General features: G+C 42.4%; 1 protein-coding gene across 1 annotated transcript in view; it reads left to right on the forward strand.

The window, feature by feature from the left end:
• Positions 1-20,828, forward strand: part of CORIN (corin, serine peptidase) — a gene marked incomplete at its 5' end in the record, with an annotated part of 372,660 nt that overhangs the window by 325,234 nt on the left and 26,598 nt on the right. Inside the window, 2 exon segments of the mRNA XM_082265807.1 lie at positions 843-892; positions 10,692-10,866. Coding sequence (XP_082121933.1) covers positions 843-892; positions 10,692-10,866 — 225 coding nt within the window.

Below are 20,828 nucleotides of genomic sequence, written 5' to 3' on the forward strand. Positions count from 1 at the left end.
TTAATGACTCTATTATTTTACACGTTATTTATTTATTAATATTAAAAACTTGACAGAGGGTCAAACCTTTCCCTACTCTTTTCAAAAAAGGCTTTCCCTGAAAATAAACTTTATTTTAAGGTAATTTTTAATTTGAGACCGCTAACCCCCATCATAATAGTGTAATATTGTGTACAACTAATTTTCTGGGCACGGAAAGATAGCAACCTGGTGAAGGGGTACACCTCAAAACACAATGCCTGTCTTACACTGGGAAATTAGCTGAGTAAAAGCTTTCTGTGCTAAGGTTGGGCTTCGGTCTATACTGCCTCATGCTGGATACATTGGTGGATTTGCTTCCTTACAAGGATCTCCAACTGGTTCTGCAGTCTAGGTCTTGGTGGAATTATTTTTATTAATATAAGGTCGTTTTTAATAACATTTCATTATAAACTGAGTTGTTTGGCAATTATATGTTATTCTAAATTTTCAAGAAAAGCAGAATTTTCCTAGACATTTAATTTGATCGTTCCACGTGAAGGAAGTATGTGTTTTTTTGTGATATTTTATGGCACTGAGTGTGTACAATGATGGGAGTGATAACAATATTTTCAAAAACATAATAAGATTAAATATTTATCCTTCTTGTATGTAAATGACTAATTAACCTTCACTACTAATATCATCAGTATTAAATATTTGCTTCAGTTGAACCTCATAGTCTCTAAATTTCTTCTCTGTTACAGTACTGACATTGTAATCCTTAACCCAATAAAAGTGTTTCCCTTTACAAATAGGTTCCTAAACTTTTATAGGCAAACACTCCTGTCCACAATGTTACCATATCTTCTTCTTTTTTCTAGGCAACCGTGTCAAAGTAGAAGCAAAATTTCACTTCTATGCACCAAGGAAGGTAACAAACATATTGTTGTTTTAAGAACCTTATTTGGGTGAACATCTAGTAACATTAGCTGTATAGAACTGTTATAGTATATGGTATAGTATAAGTCATGGTACCAGCCTTTCAATTTCTATTTATAGTTTGCCTGATAGTCTGGCATATCAGTCATTCAGATCATTTTGTAGTGCTACTCAACATTTTGTAGTGATACCCAATAGACAATTTCATCATCCTGACAAGTATGGTGACAAATTATTGGGCTGATCAGTTGGTGAAGTAATCTGGCCAATAACTCTTATATCTTCAAGATAATATTGGTACCAGGGATGCCTGCTCAGGTGCACATATGTACATGTTTATATCGCAGTCACTCTACAAAGGTCTCCTAAACAGTAAATTCTGTCTATGGTAAACTTTGGTAAACTTAAAGCGGAGTTCCACCCAAAACTGGAACTTACGCTCTTTTGTTCCCCCCCCCTCCGGTGCCACATTTGGCACCTTTAAGGGGGGAGGGGGGAAACAGGTACCTGTTTTTGACAGGTACCCTTCCCCACTTCCGGGATACGGCGCCGTCCCTCTGAAGTTAAGCTCCCTCCTCCGCCGCTGCGCCAATAGGAATGCACAGCGCGCTTCGCACATGCACAGTAGGGACCCACCCGTGAAGCCGCAAGGCTTTACTGCTGGGTTCCCTCACCGGCAATGGCGGTGGCAGCACCCGACAGCCGATGGAAACATCGGCTGTGGTGCCGACATCGCTGGACTCCAGGACAGGTAAGTGTCCTAATATTAAAAGTCAGCAGCTACAGTATGGCATCCCATGTCGAATTCATGGTGCTTCAAAGCATCCATAGAAGAATCCCTGCTAACAGCACCTGCAGAATTTTATCAGCTATTTAGTTAGCGTTGCTTTATTTTAGAGATACTGGAGGTGCAAGATATCCCAGGATGCACTGGGAAACAAGTGAACCAGAAAGACATCATCAGTGGTCACTTCCAGTTCATGTGTATATATTCTGGGAGTGTCTGGTGCAGATGTCACATCTGGTGTGCAGCATGGACCAACAAGAAGGTAAGCGGGGTCCGGACTGGAGCGACGCAACTAGCAGATGGCACACATGCTATAGCGAAAGGTGAGCGGGGACTGAAGTGATAGGACTGGCAGAGGATCATGAGAGCTGAGGGACCAGAGCAGGAGAAACTAGCAGATGTCACATATGATGAGAAGTGTGGGAGCAATATAACAGGAGGTTAGCAGGGACTGGAGAGAGAAAGGACTGAGTAGCAGAGCATCACCAGAGCTGGGGGGCCGGCGAATTAGCAGAATTCACACGTGGTGTGCAGCTTGGGAGCAATATAGCGGGAGATGAGCGGGGACTGAAAAAAGAGGATCAGCAAACCAGTCAATTTTTTATAATTTGACTATACTTTTTCTAGATTTATACAACCTTTGTTTCGCAGGCAAACATATAATATGCCACACCATTTCCAGAACACTATGGAGGGAATTTATCAAACAAATTAGAGACACAGTTAGATGCATATCAAGCTGCCTCCATTTTAGCAGTATCTATGCTACAGTTTTTGCGTGCATTTGCAACCCAGGCACCTGTAATCCTTGGCTACTAACTGCTACAGAATTGCACTAGTATGTTCCAGTTTTATTATAAAGATGAGACAGATTTTCACTCTAATGCACAATTAAGAAGTGTCAGTGTCAAGTTTTACTCTGTCTCAGTGCTGAGGGAGAAATGTATGATTCAAGCTGTAACCTTGTAGTAAATCTTCTGTGCTGTCTCACTTCTCCTGTTTAGCATTGCCTTGCTGTTTAACATAATTAATAAATGATCCCCTGATAGTTTTCTAAAGAGAGAGCACAACAGAAGCTGCTTGCCTTCATCCTCCCCCTGTCCAGTTGACACCTTAACCTTAACACCTTAACTTACAGTCATATGGAAGAAGGTAGCGGGGGGGGGGGGGGTCACTGCTCTGCCTCATTCACGTGTGTGTGTGTGTGTGTGTGTGTGTGTGTGTGTGCATTTCATCTTGAGCTATTGAGCTCTGTTAAAAAAACAGTTTTTTTACAACTGGAGGTGGGAAGAAAACTTGAAGATCTCTGAAAAGCAGCATTAAAGTCTACCTGCTGGGTCTATATAAGAGTATATAATAGTATAATTATTTACAGTAATATTATTTTTACCTAACAATAAGATTTGTAGGCATTTATTTCTTAGTCCTGATGATAACATTATGCTTATGTTTGCTAATTATACTGTGCTTTAGCTATTTTGCATCATTGTAATGTAGCACCCTCTAGTGTGCTACTAGTGTGAGAGTAGGCAAACTATATCCTGACATATGTTAAAGGATGTGAGTCTTTACTTAGGTCAGGGTCATTGGAGTTCAGGGAAGCATGACTCATACAGACAGCTCTATAGTGCCTCCCCCTGATTCTAGAATGTTGGATAATGTTCTGGAAGCTGGAAGGGGAAGGCTAGGAGGGGCTATTCTGCATATTTAGGGGCCCTTAGCCAATCCCCAGGTTGAGGGCCTGGCAGGGGACTAAGTGAGCCCTTAAATATGGATTCTTATGCATCAGGCCAGGGCTCGGGTGCTAGCCTGGAAGAATCATACAACAAGAGAAGTTGGAAGTAGGCTTTACTGAGAGACAGTGGGAGCAAGGAGAAAGAAGACAGTATGAGTACTACAACATAGTGCAGGGATTTACAAGGGGAGATATTGCCACATGTAGCAGGTCTCTCTTGAAGACACCGGTGTGCTTAAGTCTTCATAAACCTTGCCCTGGGAGATCTCCAGTGAGTCAGTTGGGTAGACTGGTGAAGTAAAGCAGCTAGGTGGGCTGGTGAAGAGGCAGCCAGGTAGGCTAGCATTTCCTGCAGTTGTAGGTCTGGGATCGGTGTCCACAGGGGAGTTGAATGTACTACAGGATGCAGTTCACAACACATCTGCTACTTTCCAAAGGGACTGAGAGTTCCTAGCCTGTAAGGGGCTGTTGCTAAATCGAACAGAGACTGTTAGCCATACAAAAGGAATCAACTAGAGCTGTACAAAAGAATCAAGCGAAGTTGTACAGGAGGTTCAAGTGGAGTTGTACATAGGGAGGAAGCTGTCACTGTTTTTTGCCACTTTCAAGTTGGGCATCCTATAATTCCTATTGCCATCTAAGCTCTTAATCCCCCAATAACGCAACAAAAACAAAGGTCAAGGACTGATCCCTGTGTGTGGATGAATGCTGAAAATGTTATGTGCCTTGCTGTGCAGCAGAGGGGAACTCTGTCACTTGCAGCCCCTACAGGGGTAGTGCTACCGTAATATTAAAAATAAGCCAAGTAGTTCAATCCTTGCTAGTCATGAAACTGTTAATATGTAAGGACCTCCCCCTTAATCACATTTCTTTGGCAGAGATGCGTGTTATTGTGTTCAAACCGCTAGATAATGATGATAATGATATTGTAGGAAACCAAGAAGCACTTTAAAAGCAATAACTATGCCAGTCCATTACACATGTAGTTATAGAATTTCAGCCTGTTAGGAACTTACTCGATTTACACCCGGAATAATGTTCAGAGGACATAACAGAGGTCAGTTGCCTGCTGCTTCTTGAAGGAGTGATTCAGGAGAATCTAATGCAGAAGAGGGAAAGAGAAAATAGAACTTAAATCAAAGCAGACTTAAAAAGCAGACATTTTTCAGTAACAATCAGGTCAGGTATTGTGAAAAGGCAACCCTTGACCGAAAAGCCTTTTAAATAAATGAATTAGTCTGTCATGAGATCCATTAATCAAAATAAATTGGCAGGATATAACGCTACAACAATAATAATAATGGTACAAAATGTGTCTTTATTGTTTAGTAACAAAAATTAAGATCCAGCGTTAGTCCTAAAAAAGATTTATCTCTGATATCAGGCCTAGCTCGAGGAAGAACTCATTTTAAAACATTGCAAGGATAGAAAGATTTACAACTGTACCGTTTCATTCTCTGCAGGTTTTATTTATTATTGGATGAATAATGGGGACAATCTTTAAGAAAATCTTGCATATTTTGTAGATCCAATCCAGGCATGCATAACAATGATGGCTAGGAATAATATTGTACAGTTGTACAGTGAAAACCCTGCTCATGAACTTTCCATTAACCAGTACCGTAACTATTATATAAACCCTATATTCTGAGGTGTAACATTTTTTGTGTGCCATGGGCAATGAATTTTTGATACTGCTTTTCTATTCTGATATTTTTAGTACCATGTGCCATTTACATTTCATATTAACTTAGATACTAGTAGCTATTTTAGGAGTATTTTAAAATGAAAGTTAGTGAAGCAGGGGCTGAATCTCGTAGAAAATAATTAGAGTAAGAGGAGCACAGGATTCTAGGAGACTTCAATGCAGTAGTTCCCACGCTGTCATTTTTAGCTACTTCAATAAATAGGAAATATTTCTGTTATAATGCATCTCTATTTTTACTTTAAACTTGCTTTGGTTGAACATATATGCCTTTTTAACTTTTTTTTGGGGCAGAGAGTAGCAACTAAGGGCAAGTTGGGAATAAACACCCCTCATTCCTATGCTACTGTTTTGGGGTACATGTGGTATAGGAGTCAAAACCCATCACCACTGAGCTGGCATTATTCTATTTGAGGCCCTTCCTGAAGCCTATACATATTGAAAGGTATATGGGCTGTTAACTGCTGTATATCCAAAGAGCCAACACTCTTACAGTGTCTTGAAATACATATTTGTAGTTATTGTTTAATGTATCCAAGAAAGTTATACCCTCCAATTGTAATAATTTATAGTGGGCATTAAATGAAAATTAACCTGGAGCCATGAGTTATGTCAGTTTTATGTGGAAAAGTCTGGCTATATCTAGTGATGGAATAATGCACTCACTATTGATTTATCTGAGAATAGTAACAGGCATATATACATCATATTACCCTTCTAGTCTCCTTGGAGTTTGTAAATTACCTTTCCAATGAGTTTAATGTTTCACTCCAAGGGGACATAGAGGCCAGGCTGTTTATTTGCACAGAAGTCAGTACATTCTCCTTAGCACATGAGGGTCAGTTCACTAAGTTAGAACAAAGGTGGTATTTGTCATAGGGATTATTGTGTTTACCCTCTTGGCTGTTATTTTATTCTCCTATTGTTGAAAATAATGATTGTTCTGAAACAAAATAATTGTTCTGAAACAAAATAATAGTTGTTCTGAAACAAAATAATGATTGCTCTGAAACTAAATAATAATTGTTCTGAAACTAAATGATTATTCTGCTAAACTGAGCCTATAGTGTAATGTGTGTTCAAGGATGTCCACATACAAACAGATATTTCTGCAAGAAATCAGAAAACTTACCATCCTCATCCTAATCGCTGATAAGAGATCCCACTGCCACATTTCTTCCCAGCTAAGACAATGTTCCTTTTTGGTACAAAAACACTGAAATTATACCTATTTCTTTGGAAATACTGCCAGAAACCAGCTAGTAACATTTAGTCACATTGACTAGGTTTTCTGGAATGTTGAAGACGTTTCACCACTAATTCAGGTAGCTTCCTTGGCCCTAATGGATATTGGGAAAATAATCCAGCATTTATTCCAGTTCTCAACACTTATTGAAACTTGTCTGTGATACTTTTTTTTATATACACTAACATCCTAATTTGCAGGACAAGCTTTCGGGGTTTGCCCCCCTTCTTCAAGGTCCAAGCAGTACTTGGGTGCTGTTTGGTCCTTGAAGAAGGGGGCATCCCCCAAAAGCTTATGGATGTTAGTGAAAATAAAAAAGTATCACAGGCAGTGCTCAGTTGTTCTTTTTGCACGTGTGCTAGTATGGCTGCAATCACCTCCAACACTTAATAGAACTGAGGAAGCCACTTGGATGAGTGGTGAAGCATCTTCAATATCACAGGACAAATGCAGTTGAATGTTATTATTAATAACTATACCATGGCCTGGATAAACAAAACCTTCAAAGACGCTGCTAGAAAGTGGTTTAATGTTTGGAAATAATAAAAGTTTATAAAAAAACATTTTCAGGATTTGTACTATTCAGTTTTTACTGCAGATTATTAGGTATTAGAAAATGTTGACAATGTTTTGCATAGGAGACATTTTGATTTTCCAGGGATTGAATGGATTGGGGAAAATTATCTTAAGTAGCTTGTAAATGCGTTCCCTGCGTTAAGGTTAAAAATGTTCCAGTATTTGTAACCCCCCACCCCCTAAATACGGACCTGAACCCTCACTTCATCTAGTGCTGTGCCCATTTGTAGGAGCTTTTTTCTCTCTCACCGCTCTCAGAAGACAGAGAGAAAGCAGCAGAAGCCAAACCGGTTTTAATTTCATTAAAAAAAAAAAAAACAACCCATTAACTTTTTATACTGAATGTAGTTTAAGTATAATGTTTATTATCATGGTATGAAGTACTTTTATTGAGTTGATATATGAGAAACTGAATAAAGTAGAAAAAAGGTAACCAAAATAAATACACAATAGATGCATTCCTTTTAAAGTTAGCTTGTGCTTTGTTCATGTAGGTCAAAGGTTCTCGTTCATCTATCCACTTCTATAGTACTTCTATAGTACTACAAATTCATCTTATGATTGCTGTTTATGATAAATAGGTATGAAAAGAAAAAGTGCGCTGATAGGGTGTTGGGAAGCTGCTACCTTAGAGCAGTGAATAGTGTAATGTAAATAAAAATCAGGTGCGCTAACCAAATAACAAATAAATCAATCATATACGTCAGACCATAGATGGTAAGGTATGTGATGAGACAATCAATAGATGCTGGTGTTATGGTATAAAATGCACAATGACAAAATATATGTGAATCAATAAAATGGAACAATCAAAACATTGAAAAAAACACCAGTGAATATCGAGCAATAATGTCCATCCAAATAAGGTGTCAAAAAACAGTCCCAATGGAATGTGCACAGTGAATCCAAAAGTCCAAATCCAAAAATATCCGGTGAAGAAACAATAAAACTGAGAATGTGTAAGAGGCTAGCTACTCTTTTTGGGGGAAACATTGGTAGCTTTATCCGTTTGGGCTTTCTCCTTTACTGCATGATCTCTGGAGCAGAATTTTTTCTACACGCCCTTATACTCCAACCTTTAGGTAAGAAGTAAAGCTGGTAGTGGGACGCTGAACTTTTATTCACGTGGTCTACACATTCTCAGTTTTATTGTTTCTTCACCGGATATTTTTGGATTTGGACTTTTGGATTCACTGTGCACATTCCATTGGGACTGTTTTTTGACATCTTATTTGGATGGACATTATTGCTCGATATTCACTGGTGTTTTTTTCAATGTTTTGATTGTTCCATTTTATTGATTCACATATATTTTGTCATTGTGCATTTTATACCATAACACCAGCATCTATTGATTGTCTCATCACATACCTTACCATCTATGGTCTGACATATATGATTGATTTATTTGTTATTTGGTTAGCGCACCTGATTTTTATTCACATTATGATAAATAGGACCTTAGACACATTAGTGTACAGGATGGTGTGCCAAACCCTGGGTGGCAGTGAGACGTTATATGTGACATGGCATAGGTCTGCCTAATTGAAAAGTTTTATGGCTTTTAGGATATAAACTGAATTGTAGGAATTTTAAGGTTGTATTTTCAGAAATCTTACATGCACCACCTTGGGTGGGGTATTTTGAACATTGAGGAGATCATTTGAGCTACATGAAATAGGAACTACACAAACAAAATGCTAGAAAGTAAAGTAATTAACTAGTATGCAAAGGTTTTTTTTTTTTTTTTCCCCCAATAAAATAGACTGTCACTTTAATGGTTCAGGGGAAGTTCAAATGCAGTAAGAATTTTTAAAGAATGAAATAAAAATATCAATAAAAAAGAAATATACGGTAATGTTGGTATACAAGTATGCAAAAAACGCAGAGCATTTACTACACCAATACATTGTTGTCAAAGTTTTAGAGGACTTCAAATGTGGCCCCTGTGACACTTCAAAAGGGCCACACAATAACATGTTTTCATGTGTTGAGGTGCATCAAGTTGAGTTATACAGGTCCTTTGAAATTAATGGACTGTAAGGCACTGCAGTTTCAGTCCTGCTGCCTTTATTGCAATGTACTGCAAAGCACACTGAAGAGAAATTGAGAAAAAAATAAGCTCTATCATTGGTGTCTGTGGCAGTAATAAAAGCATCAGTGGTGTCATTGGCTGGAATAATAACCCCCAGCACTGGTGACAGTGACTGCAATATTAACCCTTAGCATTGGTATCAGTTTCTGCAATAATAACCCCCAAAATGTGTAGGTGGGCACAGTGATAACCTCCAGCATTGGTGCTAGTGGCCTAATTAATAGCCCCCATCTTTGATGTCAGTGTCTGCAATAATAACCCCCAGCATTGGCTTTTGTGGCAGTAACAGTTAGACACGGTTCACACCTTTCACGGTTTTTATGGCTTTTATGGCTTTTTGCGATTGCAGATAAAGTCCATTTAACATGATTTCCTAGGAGCCTGTTCACATCTATGCTTTTTTTCAGCCGCTTCATTTTTGAAAAGGGCCAGTGACTTTAAAAAGCAAAACGGTGCATTTTTGGTTCAATAGATTCAATGGAGCATCTGCAGAAAAGCATGTAGTGCGTTTTTGCTGCGATTTGTATTTTTTGTAATCCACCCAATAGCCAACATTTTTTTAAAAAAGCATAAAAAATGGGCAACTTATAAAAAAAATGTAAAAACGGTTTTACAAATACAGTATGTACTCCAAAAAGAACCACAGAAACAGATCAAAAGCAAACTGCATAGGTGTGAACCAAGCCTAACACTCCATTCACTGGTGTTTATGGACAGTGCTGGTAACTTCCGCGTGCACATCTTTTGTCAGTGACATTGCTGTTAACCCCATGGATTGCTAGTCAGTGGCCCTCTCACTTTGCATTGCTGGTCATTGGCAGTGCCCCTCACAGCCTGGCAATGCTGGTCATTTGAAGTGTTGTTAACCCACTTTTACCTTGCTTTTCTGGTCTGTGGCAGTCCTGTTATCCCCCCTACTCCCAGTCCTCACATTGGTGGTCAGTGTTTACTTACCTGATCACATGCTTCCACCACTTTCTGTATCCAGGTAGGGACTATCCTTGCACTATCTGACATTGATTCCTCTGCATGACAGTAAGGCCCCTTTCACATGGGCTTTCCGATCAGGTCCCCCTGTCAGTTTTTCAGGCAGACCTGATCGGATGCTCTATGCACCCCTATGGAGCAGCGGATGTCAGCGGAGACATGTCCGCTGACATCTGCTGCTATCTGATCTGATCCTGTCCATGAAATCCAGACGGATGGTAACCATATTTTCCATCCGTCTGGAGGATCGGATTAGATAGGATTGGATGAAAACTGACAGGCGGTCCGTTTTCATCTGATCTCCCATAGAGGAGAGCGGGGATCTGACAGCTCCGTCACTGCACAATGAATGTCATCCGCCTGCTCATCAGGGATCGGCGGATTGATCCCCACTGAGCAAAACGGAGTCCCCCAGGTGAAAAGCCTGTGTGAAAGGACCCTAATACAGGTGTTCTTTTAGTGCTAGATACTGGAACAAAGAGAGTGTTCCTGCACCTGGCTCCCCGCTGCCAGTCGACAAACTACCCCACAGGTGCCTAATAAAAAACATATTACCTCCACTTCTGTCCTGGTGACAATTGGAAAATACTGAATTTACCATCACTTTCTGTCTGCTAACACCAGGACAAAAATGGTATGATCCTTTCATGTGTTTTTCAGACTGTGGACGTCGCCCTGCAGCCAGAATGAGCAAGAGGATCCTTGGTGGCAGAACCAGCCGACCTGGGCGATGGCCTTGGCAGTGTTCCCTACAGAGTGAACCAAGTGGCCACATCTGTGGCTGTGTTCTTATAGGGAAAAAATGGGTTTTGACTGTTGCCCACTGCTTTGAAGGGTAAGTAATTTACTAAATTATATTCTCAAACATTTTAGAGCATGCATTTACATATTTTATCAAACGTAAAAGGGATAGAGCAGAAATGTACATTTTATTTTTCATTTTTATATAGTGCTGCTGAATCTGTAACCTAAACCATGTCAGAAAATGATGCATCAAATAAATACAAAGAGACAGCAGGACAGCAGCTAGGAAATATCAAAATTACCAGTAACTGGCTTGTTCAATAAAGTGTATCTAAAGCCAAAACCATTTTTTTTTTTTTTTTATGGAAGGGTTAGAACTGCTGTTGGGTGGTTTTTGCGGTCTTTGTCCCAGCTGGGGAAATGTGTTTCTCTATTTAACCTGTTGACCATTGTCAGTGGAACTAAAAAAAATGGAAAAAATCTAAATTTTAAATTGTCACCAGAACAGGAAGAGAGGGGATTGCAAAAAAAAAAAAAAAAACAAACAAATTAAACATTACAGTAGTTTCAACCATTTCCTACCCTACTCAAACCTAAAAAGTTTTGACTATAGATAGACGAAGGCAAGTTGCAGAAACCCACAACAACCCTATTTATGATACACCTTTCCTTATTAAACAGAAATCTGGTTGCTATGGTTACTTTGTCTGACACTTTCTCATTTATATCTGCCCTGCCTTGTTGAAAAAATTATATCTGCCCTGCCTTGTTGAAAAGGCCAGTAAGTATGGGATTTCCTTGTAAGGGTGAATGTATAGGAACTGCCACAGCTGTCAGCCGCTTGAACAGGAGCTCCAGATACCCCCCCCCCCCCCGAAAAAAGTAAGCAGCTACAAATTCTTTAGCTGCTGACTTTTAACAGCTTCACAGCTGGTTTCCTGCTGCGCATGCACAAAGCAAAGCATGCTGTGCTTTGTGAATGGGCCGCTGTCTTCTGGGACCTGTAAAGTGTCCCAGAAGGCTGGGGGGGAGGAGGGGGCTGAGTTCACCAGGCACCCGCTCTCCCCTCCCCCAAAAGGTGCCAGATGTGGCAGTAGAGGGAGGGGGGGGGAAGCAGACATGCAGAGCTTCCCCTTTTTCAGTTAAAAAGGACCAGTTAACTCCCCTCATCCATGATGCAGGCGCAGTTGCTTTTTACCAATACAGAAATAAAATGTCTAGCTATTGCTGTAATGTTGGTAATGGGCCTTATTCTGGTGCCCATGGTTGGTGGCTACTGTTAAAAGTAACATATCACACTTGAGCACCCTGTGGTCTTCAAACTGGCAAGGATCCTGGCATATCTGGCCAACTACTGATTGCTAGTTGCCGCCATAACTTGTAGCCCTCCAGATCATTTTTAGAACATTGAAGCACAGTACCAATCTTTAGGGACCACTAAAATTGCTTGTTTTTCACATTATCCCATAGACACACACCTACATTAATTGATAACCTGTGTAAGGCCCATGTAACCGTAAGTGGTTTAACAATTTGTCCATACATCTCCTAGAGTGTCTCTCTCTTCCCAGCCAAACCAGTAAGATATTGTTCAGTCAAAACTCCCTCACTAACAATTGAGGTTTCGGGTGAATGAGAGAGTGACTTCCTTAGTCATGTGGTGTGCCAGGTTCCAGATCTCTTTTTCTTTTGGTCCGTACTGTGGGGACGTGGGCACTGCCCAAGAGTCCACCACAGGGACCTCACGGGGTCCTCACAGAGGGATGACATATTCTATCATGATGTCATGATGAGGAGTGTACACAAGACAGGTTGACTGAGCAGCTGGAAAGCAGAGGAACTTCTGAATACCAGTTACTACATGCGGAAAAGGCTCCACGGGCACCATATTGTCTAGGAATAATTCTGATTGTCTCACCTGTAAGTCATTGGCACTACAGTATGCACTGTTAGAGGCCTTGATGGCTAAAGCAGAATGCAGAATACAACATATACTGTGGGCCTTCACCATGCATGGTAAAATACTAGGTGTGTAGGGGTAGATTGCGCAGTGATACACTACAATAGCTGTATTTGTCCTTTTTTTCTAAATAATCACTATGCACTATAAAGTTACAATAATCTTTTCCTAACAACTTGAACAATTTTGGTCACATGGTTTTGTTGAGTGATTGCTGAAAGATCTTACCTCCAGAAGCCTAAGTGAAATCTTTTTAAAGTTAAAACATATTTCCTACTCCTACTTTAAACTATAATATCATAGTCTCTTTCTGGCCTTTTTATTTTTTTGTTTATAATCCAATCTGCATTTCTATATTGTAATCTACATTTTAGCATTTAGCAGATAACACAATTACAAGCAACATTAAGCAGTAGGACCGTAACTTGTCATATGGTGAGAGAAATTGCACAATACACAGTAACCTGTTCAACTAACGTTGAGTAATAAGGGCTATTTATGGTTATTGGTGCTGTGCAAGGGCAATAATCCTGGTACGAAAACATTCTGTAAAATAGTAAGGTTTTATTTGATAGTAATTCTGAAGTGTGTTGATAATGACTTCAGGATTTCTGCCCTTGGGGAGTGGCACAAGTCTACAATTTCTTATTCTTCTCTTTTGTAATAACGCAGAGAGTTTCCCTGGAGTGTCCTGTTCTTTCAAAATATTACCAGCTATGGTCTTGGAAAATGCTTGGCAGGGAAAATGAAAAGACATTAGGAAATCTAGTTTGTCATAAAGTTTTCATTAAGCGACAGAGCTGAGACCAATACAAGGATATTGTTTACCATCGGTGACATTGATAGATTTTTTATGCTTGTGTATTTATGAAGCTTTTTATTTTGTTCTTAAAGCTCTGTAAAGAGATGGGGCTGCACAGTATGATACATGACCACCATAAAGCAGAGTATGGGACCATGCTGATTTTTAAACCATAAAACTGCTTGGAATGTACAGAATGTAAATTGTATGCTCCTAGGAGCAGGACTTTGCAAAGGTAAAGTACTGTATATATCAAATAAAGAGAACCCATCCCATTCATATTCACTGAATACTTTATATCAGTAAGGCAACTTTTTTGTATATTATTTAAAGCAGTATTTACTCAAAAACAAAAATGTATTACAACTGTGTTCAAAAGTTTACATACCACTGCAGAATTGGTAATATACAGTATGTACCATTTTTAACACCTTCCCGCCTGGCCTATAGCAAAATAACGCCCAGGTGGATGTTTCAATGTGAGCCGCTCGTGCGCAATGCGGCGGCCGGTGGTGCGGTGTGTCACGCTGACAGAGCATGAGTAGAGGAGAGCCGATAAGCAGCTCTCCTGACAGGGGGGTCTGCACTGGTAATCAGTGCACTGATTATCAGTGCAGTCCCATCACTGATCCATGCCTGTGCCCAACATTGATGCCAATCATTGCCCACAGTGGTGCCAATTAGTGCCCATCAGTGATGCCAATCAGTGTCCATCAGTGCTGCATTTCAGTGCCCATAAGTGATGCCTATCAGTGCCATCCATCAGTGGCCATCAGAACATTTTGTTTGGGTACAGCATTGCATGACCACACAATTGCCATTCAAAGTGCCACAGCGCTAAAAGCTGAAAATTGGCCTGGGCAGGAAGAGGGTGAAAGTGCCCTGTATTGGAGTGGTTAAAGAAAACATGAGTGAGCAGACAAAACACATTTTTCTCTATCGTTCATTGATGGACGCAGTCTTCTGTTCTCAATAGCTGCCCCCTACAGGAGTAGGACACTAGGCAGAAAAAGTTCTGGCTTAAGCCTATGGGCAGTCCCAGGGGGTATACCCTCTCTTCCTGCTATAGGATGTCAGTTTTTAATCTGTCTAGTCAGGAGTAAGGACCTAGTTCCTTGCTGGGATCTCTGGTCCTAGCAAAAGTTTTTTTCAAGCTAGTTTTTTTCTAGTTAGGTTTTTCACCGTTTTTTTTTTTTCCTGTAAGATCTACAAGCAACTATGCCGGATCTGGGCGATGGACTGGATATATAGATCCAGTGGTCACCCCAGCCAGGCAGTGAGCGCACGCAGACCCCAGCTCCGTGCTAGGTCGGCCGCGACATAGTCCCACCGGACGGGGACTGGCCCTGCGAGTTAAACCTCTCACCAGGTTGCATACGACCACAGCGTTCCAATTGGCCAACAGCCCCCCCCCCACTTCGGCAGCGAGGGGTTCTGTCAGGAGATGGCACCTGCCTGTTCCTGGTATGGTGAGTAAACTGTTCCCCCCTCTTCCCCTGGCGGGTTTTGTGTGGACGTGGGACCCTCCTTGGGACGGTTGAACCTTCACATTCCTGGGTTCCCCTCTGTCCTGTCACGCACCCCCCCTGACCTGTCCCCCCTCCCCCCACTCACTACTGGGGCTATGGGGCGATTGGAGCTACTCCGGGGTTGGGGGGGGTGCACCACCGGCGACCGGACGATCGATCGTGCAGAGGGATTTACCTGTTTCTCCCAGGACCCCCTTTCTGTTGATCCTAACCAGGAGGCTGGAGGGCCCCTCGAAGCTCCGTAGGCCACGCGGGGCCACCATTTTCTTGTAGCCTACATGTGCTGAGGAGATTGGTGGCCATTTTGTTACACTCGGTACAGCCATTTTGTGGTGGATCCTATTGTAAATCAATGGCGGCCATGTTATTGGGGTTTTTTGTGGTGGTGGAGCCCCTCCCTATACCCTAGGGCTAACACTCAGGTTTTTCTATGAGGATCGAGATCGCTGCAGACACATGCTGTGCAGACGTTCTGGGCCTTCCTGGTGCATCTTTGGTGGGGTGGTGAGTCTGGGGGGTCTCTCTCTCTCTGCTGGGGGTCTCTGTGTGTTCTGCCTGACCTCTTGGGGGTGCTGTAATGCGGTGGGACGTTTTAAGAAAAACGTTTTTTCAACTTTTTGCTGCGGGGTTCCCCTGGTGCAACATGGACTCTGCGGAACATTTTTCCCCATTTGACCCCCTCAAGGAGGCCGCAGGGCCCTCTGGATCCCAGCTATCCATAGATACACTGTCAGCGGTCTTGGGATACTTTGTGTCCCGGGTGAAGGTGGCCTGTAAAGGACAGGGTGCCAAAAAAGGCCCCCCTCCTACCCCTGGCTCATCTGATGTGTCAGATTCCGAATCTGTTTCAGCCACTGCAGACGTGGGTCTCCCTGCCGGGTCTACTGCCTTGCGCCCTGTCTCCTATGATAGTGAGGATGACACCTCTCCCTCCGCCACCGCGCATGAGAAGGCGCTGGTGGATGCACTGGTTGTATCTGTGCGTGAGACCCTGAAAATGGAGGATGCAGCTGCGACTGTGGCGCAGGTTACTTTTGGCACTCACAAGCCTTCTAGAGCAGTTAACGTTTTCCCCCTTCCCGCGTATTTTGACAGCATGGTCAAAAAAGAGTGGGACCGCCCAAAGCGTCCCTCTGGGGTGCTAAGCGGATTGCTAGGCGTTACCCCTTTGAAGAGTCAGTTTTTAAGATGTGGACTGTGCCACCTATGGTGGACCCTCTGGTCTCCAGACTGAATAATGCTACAATGATTCCAGTGGAGGATTCCCCGTCCTTTAAGGATCCGGGGAACAGAAAGGCGGCGTCTGTGGCCTGCAATATGTACTCCTGGCGGGGTACTCTGCGCTCAGACCGGTGTTTACTACGCCGTGACCTGGGAAGGGGTACAACTTCCCCCTGCCTTTAAGGAGCTGACAGACCAGTTGATCCAGGGGCTGTCTCGCTGGATGCGGCTCCAATATTGGCCTCGGGTCTTCACAAAGGTGTTGGCTCTGGTCCTGGCTTTATTACGCCAGCGGGGAATATCGCTCCAGGTTTACCTGGATATATCCTGGGTTACCTGGACAATCTGCTTCTCCATGTGGAGTCTCCCACAGCGCTGGTGACAAACTTAGAGATCACCATGAGAACTCTGGAGGAGTTTGGGTGGATTGTGAATCTCCAGAAGTCGGCCCTGGTTCCTTCCATGAGGCTAGACTATCTGGGTCCGACTTTGGATGCATCCTCAGCCAGGGTGTTTCTTCCTCCAGACAAACTTCAAAAAGTCTAGTCTGAAATCCAGTTATTGCTGTCCAGCAAATGGTCGTCCCTTCAGACTTGTATGAGTTCTGGGACTGATGGTGTCGTCCTTCAAGGTGGTACCTTATGCTCAATTTCACACGAGATTACTCCAGAAGGGAATTCTTCTCAAATTGAACAAAGATCCAAGTTCTCTGGACAATCAGATCCAGTTGAGCCAGGTGACCAGGGGGTGCCTGTTATGGTGGCTTCGGTCCCGACACTCAAACAAGGAAAATCCTTCCTCCCCATATATTGGACAGTGATCACCACGGATGCCAGTCTGTCCGGATGGGGATGTGTTCTCAACAAGCTTTCTGCTCGAGGTGGCTGGTCTCTGGAGAAATCCAGGTTACCGATCAATGTTATGGAGCTGAGAGCACTCAGGCTTTGCCTAATCAACTGGACGGAGCACCTATGGGGTGGTCCAATGCGCATTCAATCGGACAATGCCACGGCTGTGGCTTATGTGAATCACCAAGGAGGCACCAGAAGTGTCCTTGCGGCCTTGAAGGTGGCATGCATCCTTTGGTGGGCGGAACGCCTTGTTCCGGCTCTCTCCACTGTTCACATTCCAGGAGTAGAAAATTGGCAGGCAGATTACCTCAGTCGGCAGACCTTGGCTCCAGAGGAATGGTCTCTCCATCCGGAGGAGTTCCAGCAGCTGTGCCTTTGTTGGGGCACTCCAGACGTAGATCTGTTGGCGTCTCAGAGCAACAGGAAAGTGCAGAGGTTTTTGGCCCGCTCTCGGGACCCTCTGGCAGATGCCACAGGCGCGCTGGTGGCTCCGTGGGGTCAGTATCAGCTGATGTATGGTTTTCCTCCACTCAAGTTGCTGCTAAAACTTATTCGCAGGATCGAGGCGGAAGGGATTCCGGTCATCCTTGTGGCTCCGGAATGGCCTCGCTGGGCTTGGTACGCTGACCTGGTCAGGCTAGTTGCAGACGTTTCTTGGAGACTTCCTCTCAGGGAGGAATTGCTGTCTCAAATCTTCTTTCCTGCTTTATGGTCGCTGGCTTTCACGGCTTGGCTGTTGAAAGCCAGGTGCTGAAGCACAGGGGATTGTCTGCTTCTGTGATTCCCACTCTGCTTAAAGCGAGAAAAGCGACTTCTAGAAAGATCTATCATCGCACTTGGAAGTCGTATATTGCATGGCGTGAGTCTCTTGGGGTTCCCCCTCGCTCTTACTTGGTGGTTGGCATCCTAATTTGGTGCTGTCGGTTCTACAGAAACCTCCCTTTGAAAATATTTGGGAGATTCCCCTGCTTACTTTACCGCAGAAGGTAGCCTTCTTGGTGGCTATTACTTCTGCGTTCAGGGTGTCGGAACTGGCGGCGTTATCCTGTCGTTCTCCCTATCTGGTGGTTCAGACGGTTGTGCAGGCTTATTCAATTAAGGGTCAGGTTCCACCTTTCCCTGTTAAGGCGCACTCTACTCAGGCGCTTAGTGCTTCCTGGGCTTTTCGCCATCAGGCATCTAGGGTTCAGGTTTGCAAGGCGGCTACCTGGTCGTCTGTTCATACTTTCACAAAGTTTTATAAGGTGAATGTGCTGGCATCTGCTGATGCTTCTTTTGGCCGCAAAGTTTTGCAGGCTGCCATTTAAGGGTGTTTTTAGTCTCCCTTGAGGGTGTTTAATGTTTTTCAGGTGGATCTCATCTTGTGGTTCTGATGAGTCCTATGTTGCCTGGTTGGGAATTATTTTTTGCTGTTCCCGCCCTTCATGTTTTATGGCACTGCTTTGGGACGTCCCTACTGCAATTGAGAACAGAAGACTGTGTCCATCAATGAACAATAGAGAAAATGGGATTTTTGTCTTACCGTAAAATCCGGACGCAGTACCCACTCCTCTGTTATTGAGTTGGGATGGTATTGTTTTTCTCTGACACTGCTTTGATACAAAACTGCCATCCTATAGCAGGGAGAGAGGGTATACCCCCTGGGACTGCCCATAGGCGTAGCCAGAACATTTTTTCTGCCTAGTGTCCTACTCCTGTAGGGGGAAGCATAACCCTACTGCTATTGAGAACAGAAGACTGCATCCATCAATGAACTTCAGAGAAAAGAATTTTACGGTAAGACAAAAATCCCATTATTTTTTATGGGGTTCATATTCAACTGTAGGTCATAACAGAATAGTACAATCATAAAAAAAAACATGGCAATAAGTAAACAGATGAAATGACCACTGTTCAAAAGTCTGCATAACCTTAGTTCCTAATACTATGTATGGCTGCCTTTAATGACAGCGTGTAGTCTTTTGTAATAGTTGTCTGAGGCCCAGAAGTTTGTCAGATGGTATAGCTTCCCATTTATCTAGGCAAAATGCCTCCAGGTCATGCAAAGTCTTAGGTCATCTTGCATGAACTGCACGTTTGAGATCTCCCCAGAGTGGCTTGATGATGTTAAAGTCAGGAGACTGTGATTGCAATTTTGTGATATTGTTGCAGTAAAGGTTTCTTTCTTGGAACTCAACCATGCAGCTAATTTTTGATCAAGTATCATCGTCTTGAAACAATCTTTTTCTAGAGCAGCCTGTATTTCTCCTGAGGTAACCTGTGGGTTTTTCTTTATATCCCAAACAATTCTTCTGGACGTTGTGGCTGCAATATTCTTGGTCTACCTGACCTTGGTTTGGTATCAAGAGATCCCCAAATTTTCCAGTTCTTAATAAGTGATTGAACAGTACTGACTGGTATGTTCAAGGCTTTGGATACCTTTTGATATACTTTTCCATTATGCAGTTCTATTGACAGTTCTTTTCTGTTCCCCATGGTTCAGTATCTAGCCTGCTCAGTAGGGATGATCGAACTTTTGAAAAGTTTGGTTCGACCAGAACACCCGAACTTCCCGAAAGTTTGGCTCGGATTCCAGAACCCCATTGAAATCAATGGGACCCGAACTTCTGGAATAAAAAAAACACCATTTTGAAGCCCTAAAACCCAATAAATGCCCCTAAAAAGTGTCTAGGGTTCTGGGTCATGCCCCAGGGACTATTAATCACATAATCACACAAAAAAAAAGTTCTTAAAAATTGTCGTTTTTGATAGAGAGCCAATTATTGAAAAAATTATTGAAAAAAAAAAAAAAGAGATTTCTTTGGATTTAGTGTCGGGGGGGGGGGGGGTCTAAAAGTGTACCTGTGAAGTTTCAGCTCTGTAGCATGTCCAGAACCAGAAAAAAAGATAATTTTTCTTAGAATTTTTAGTAGCGCAGGGATGGGGTTCCGCTCCTTGCACACCTGGGCGTTTTTGTTTCAGGCGTTTATTGGGCATTTTTTGTGCGTCTTTGGAGGCAGGCATGACATCTGAACTTGTGTATAGGGGTATATATATATATATATATATAGATATATATATATATATATATATATATATGTGTGTAAGTATATATATATATATATATATATATATCTATATATAAATACAGTGGGTACGGAAAGTATTCAGACCCCCTTAAATTTTTCACTCTTTGTTATATTGCAGCCATTTGCTAAAATCATTTAAGTTCATTCTTCTTCCTCATGAATGTACACACAGCTCCCCATACTGACAGAAAAACACAGAATTGTTGACATTGTTGCAGATTTATTAAAAAAGAAAAACTGAAATATCACATGGTCCTAAGTATTCAGACCCTTTGCTGTGACACTCATATATTTAACTCAGGTGCTTTCTATTTCTTCTGATCATCCTTGAGATGGTTCTACACCTTCATTTGAGTCCAGCTGTGTTTGATTATACTGATTGGACTTGATTAGGAAAGCCACACACCTGTCTATATAAGACCTTCCAGATCACAATGCATGTCAGAGCAAATGAGAATCATGAGGTCAAAGGAACTGCCTGAAGAGCTCAGAGACAGAATTGTGGCAAGGCACAGATCTGGCCAAGGTTACAAAAAGATTTCTGCTGCACTTAAGGTTCCTAAGAGCACAGTGGCCTCCATAATCCTCAAATGGAAGACGTTTGGGACGACCAGAACCCTTC

The sequence above is a fragment of the Pelophylax lessonae genome (assembly GCF_965119305.1).
Source record: "Pelophylax lessonae genome assembly, chromosome: 1".
NCBI classification, from domain to species: Eukaryota; Metazoa; Chordata; class Amphibia; order Anura; family Ranidae; genus Pelophylax; species Pelophylax lessonae.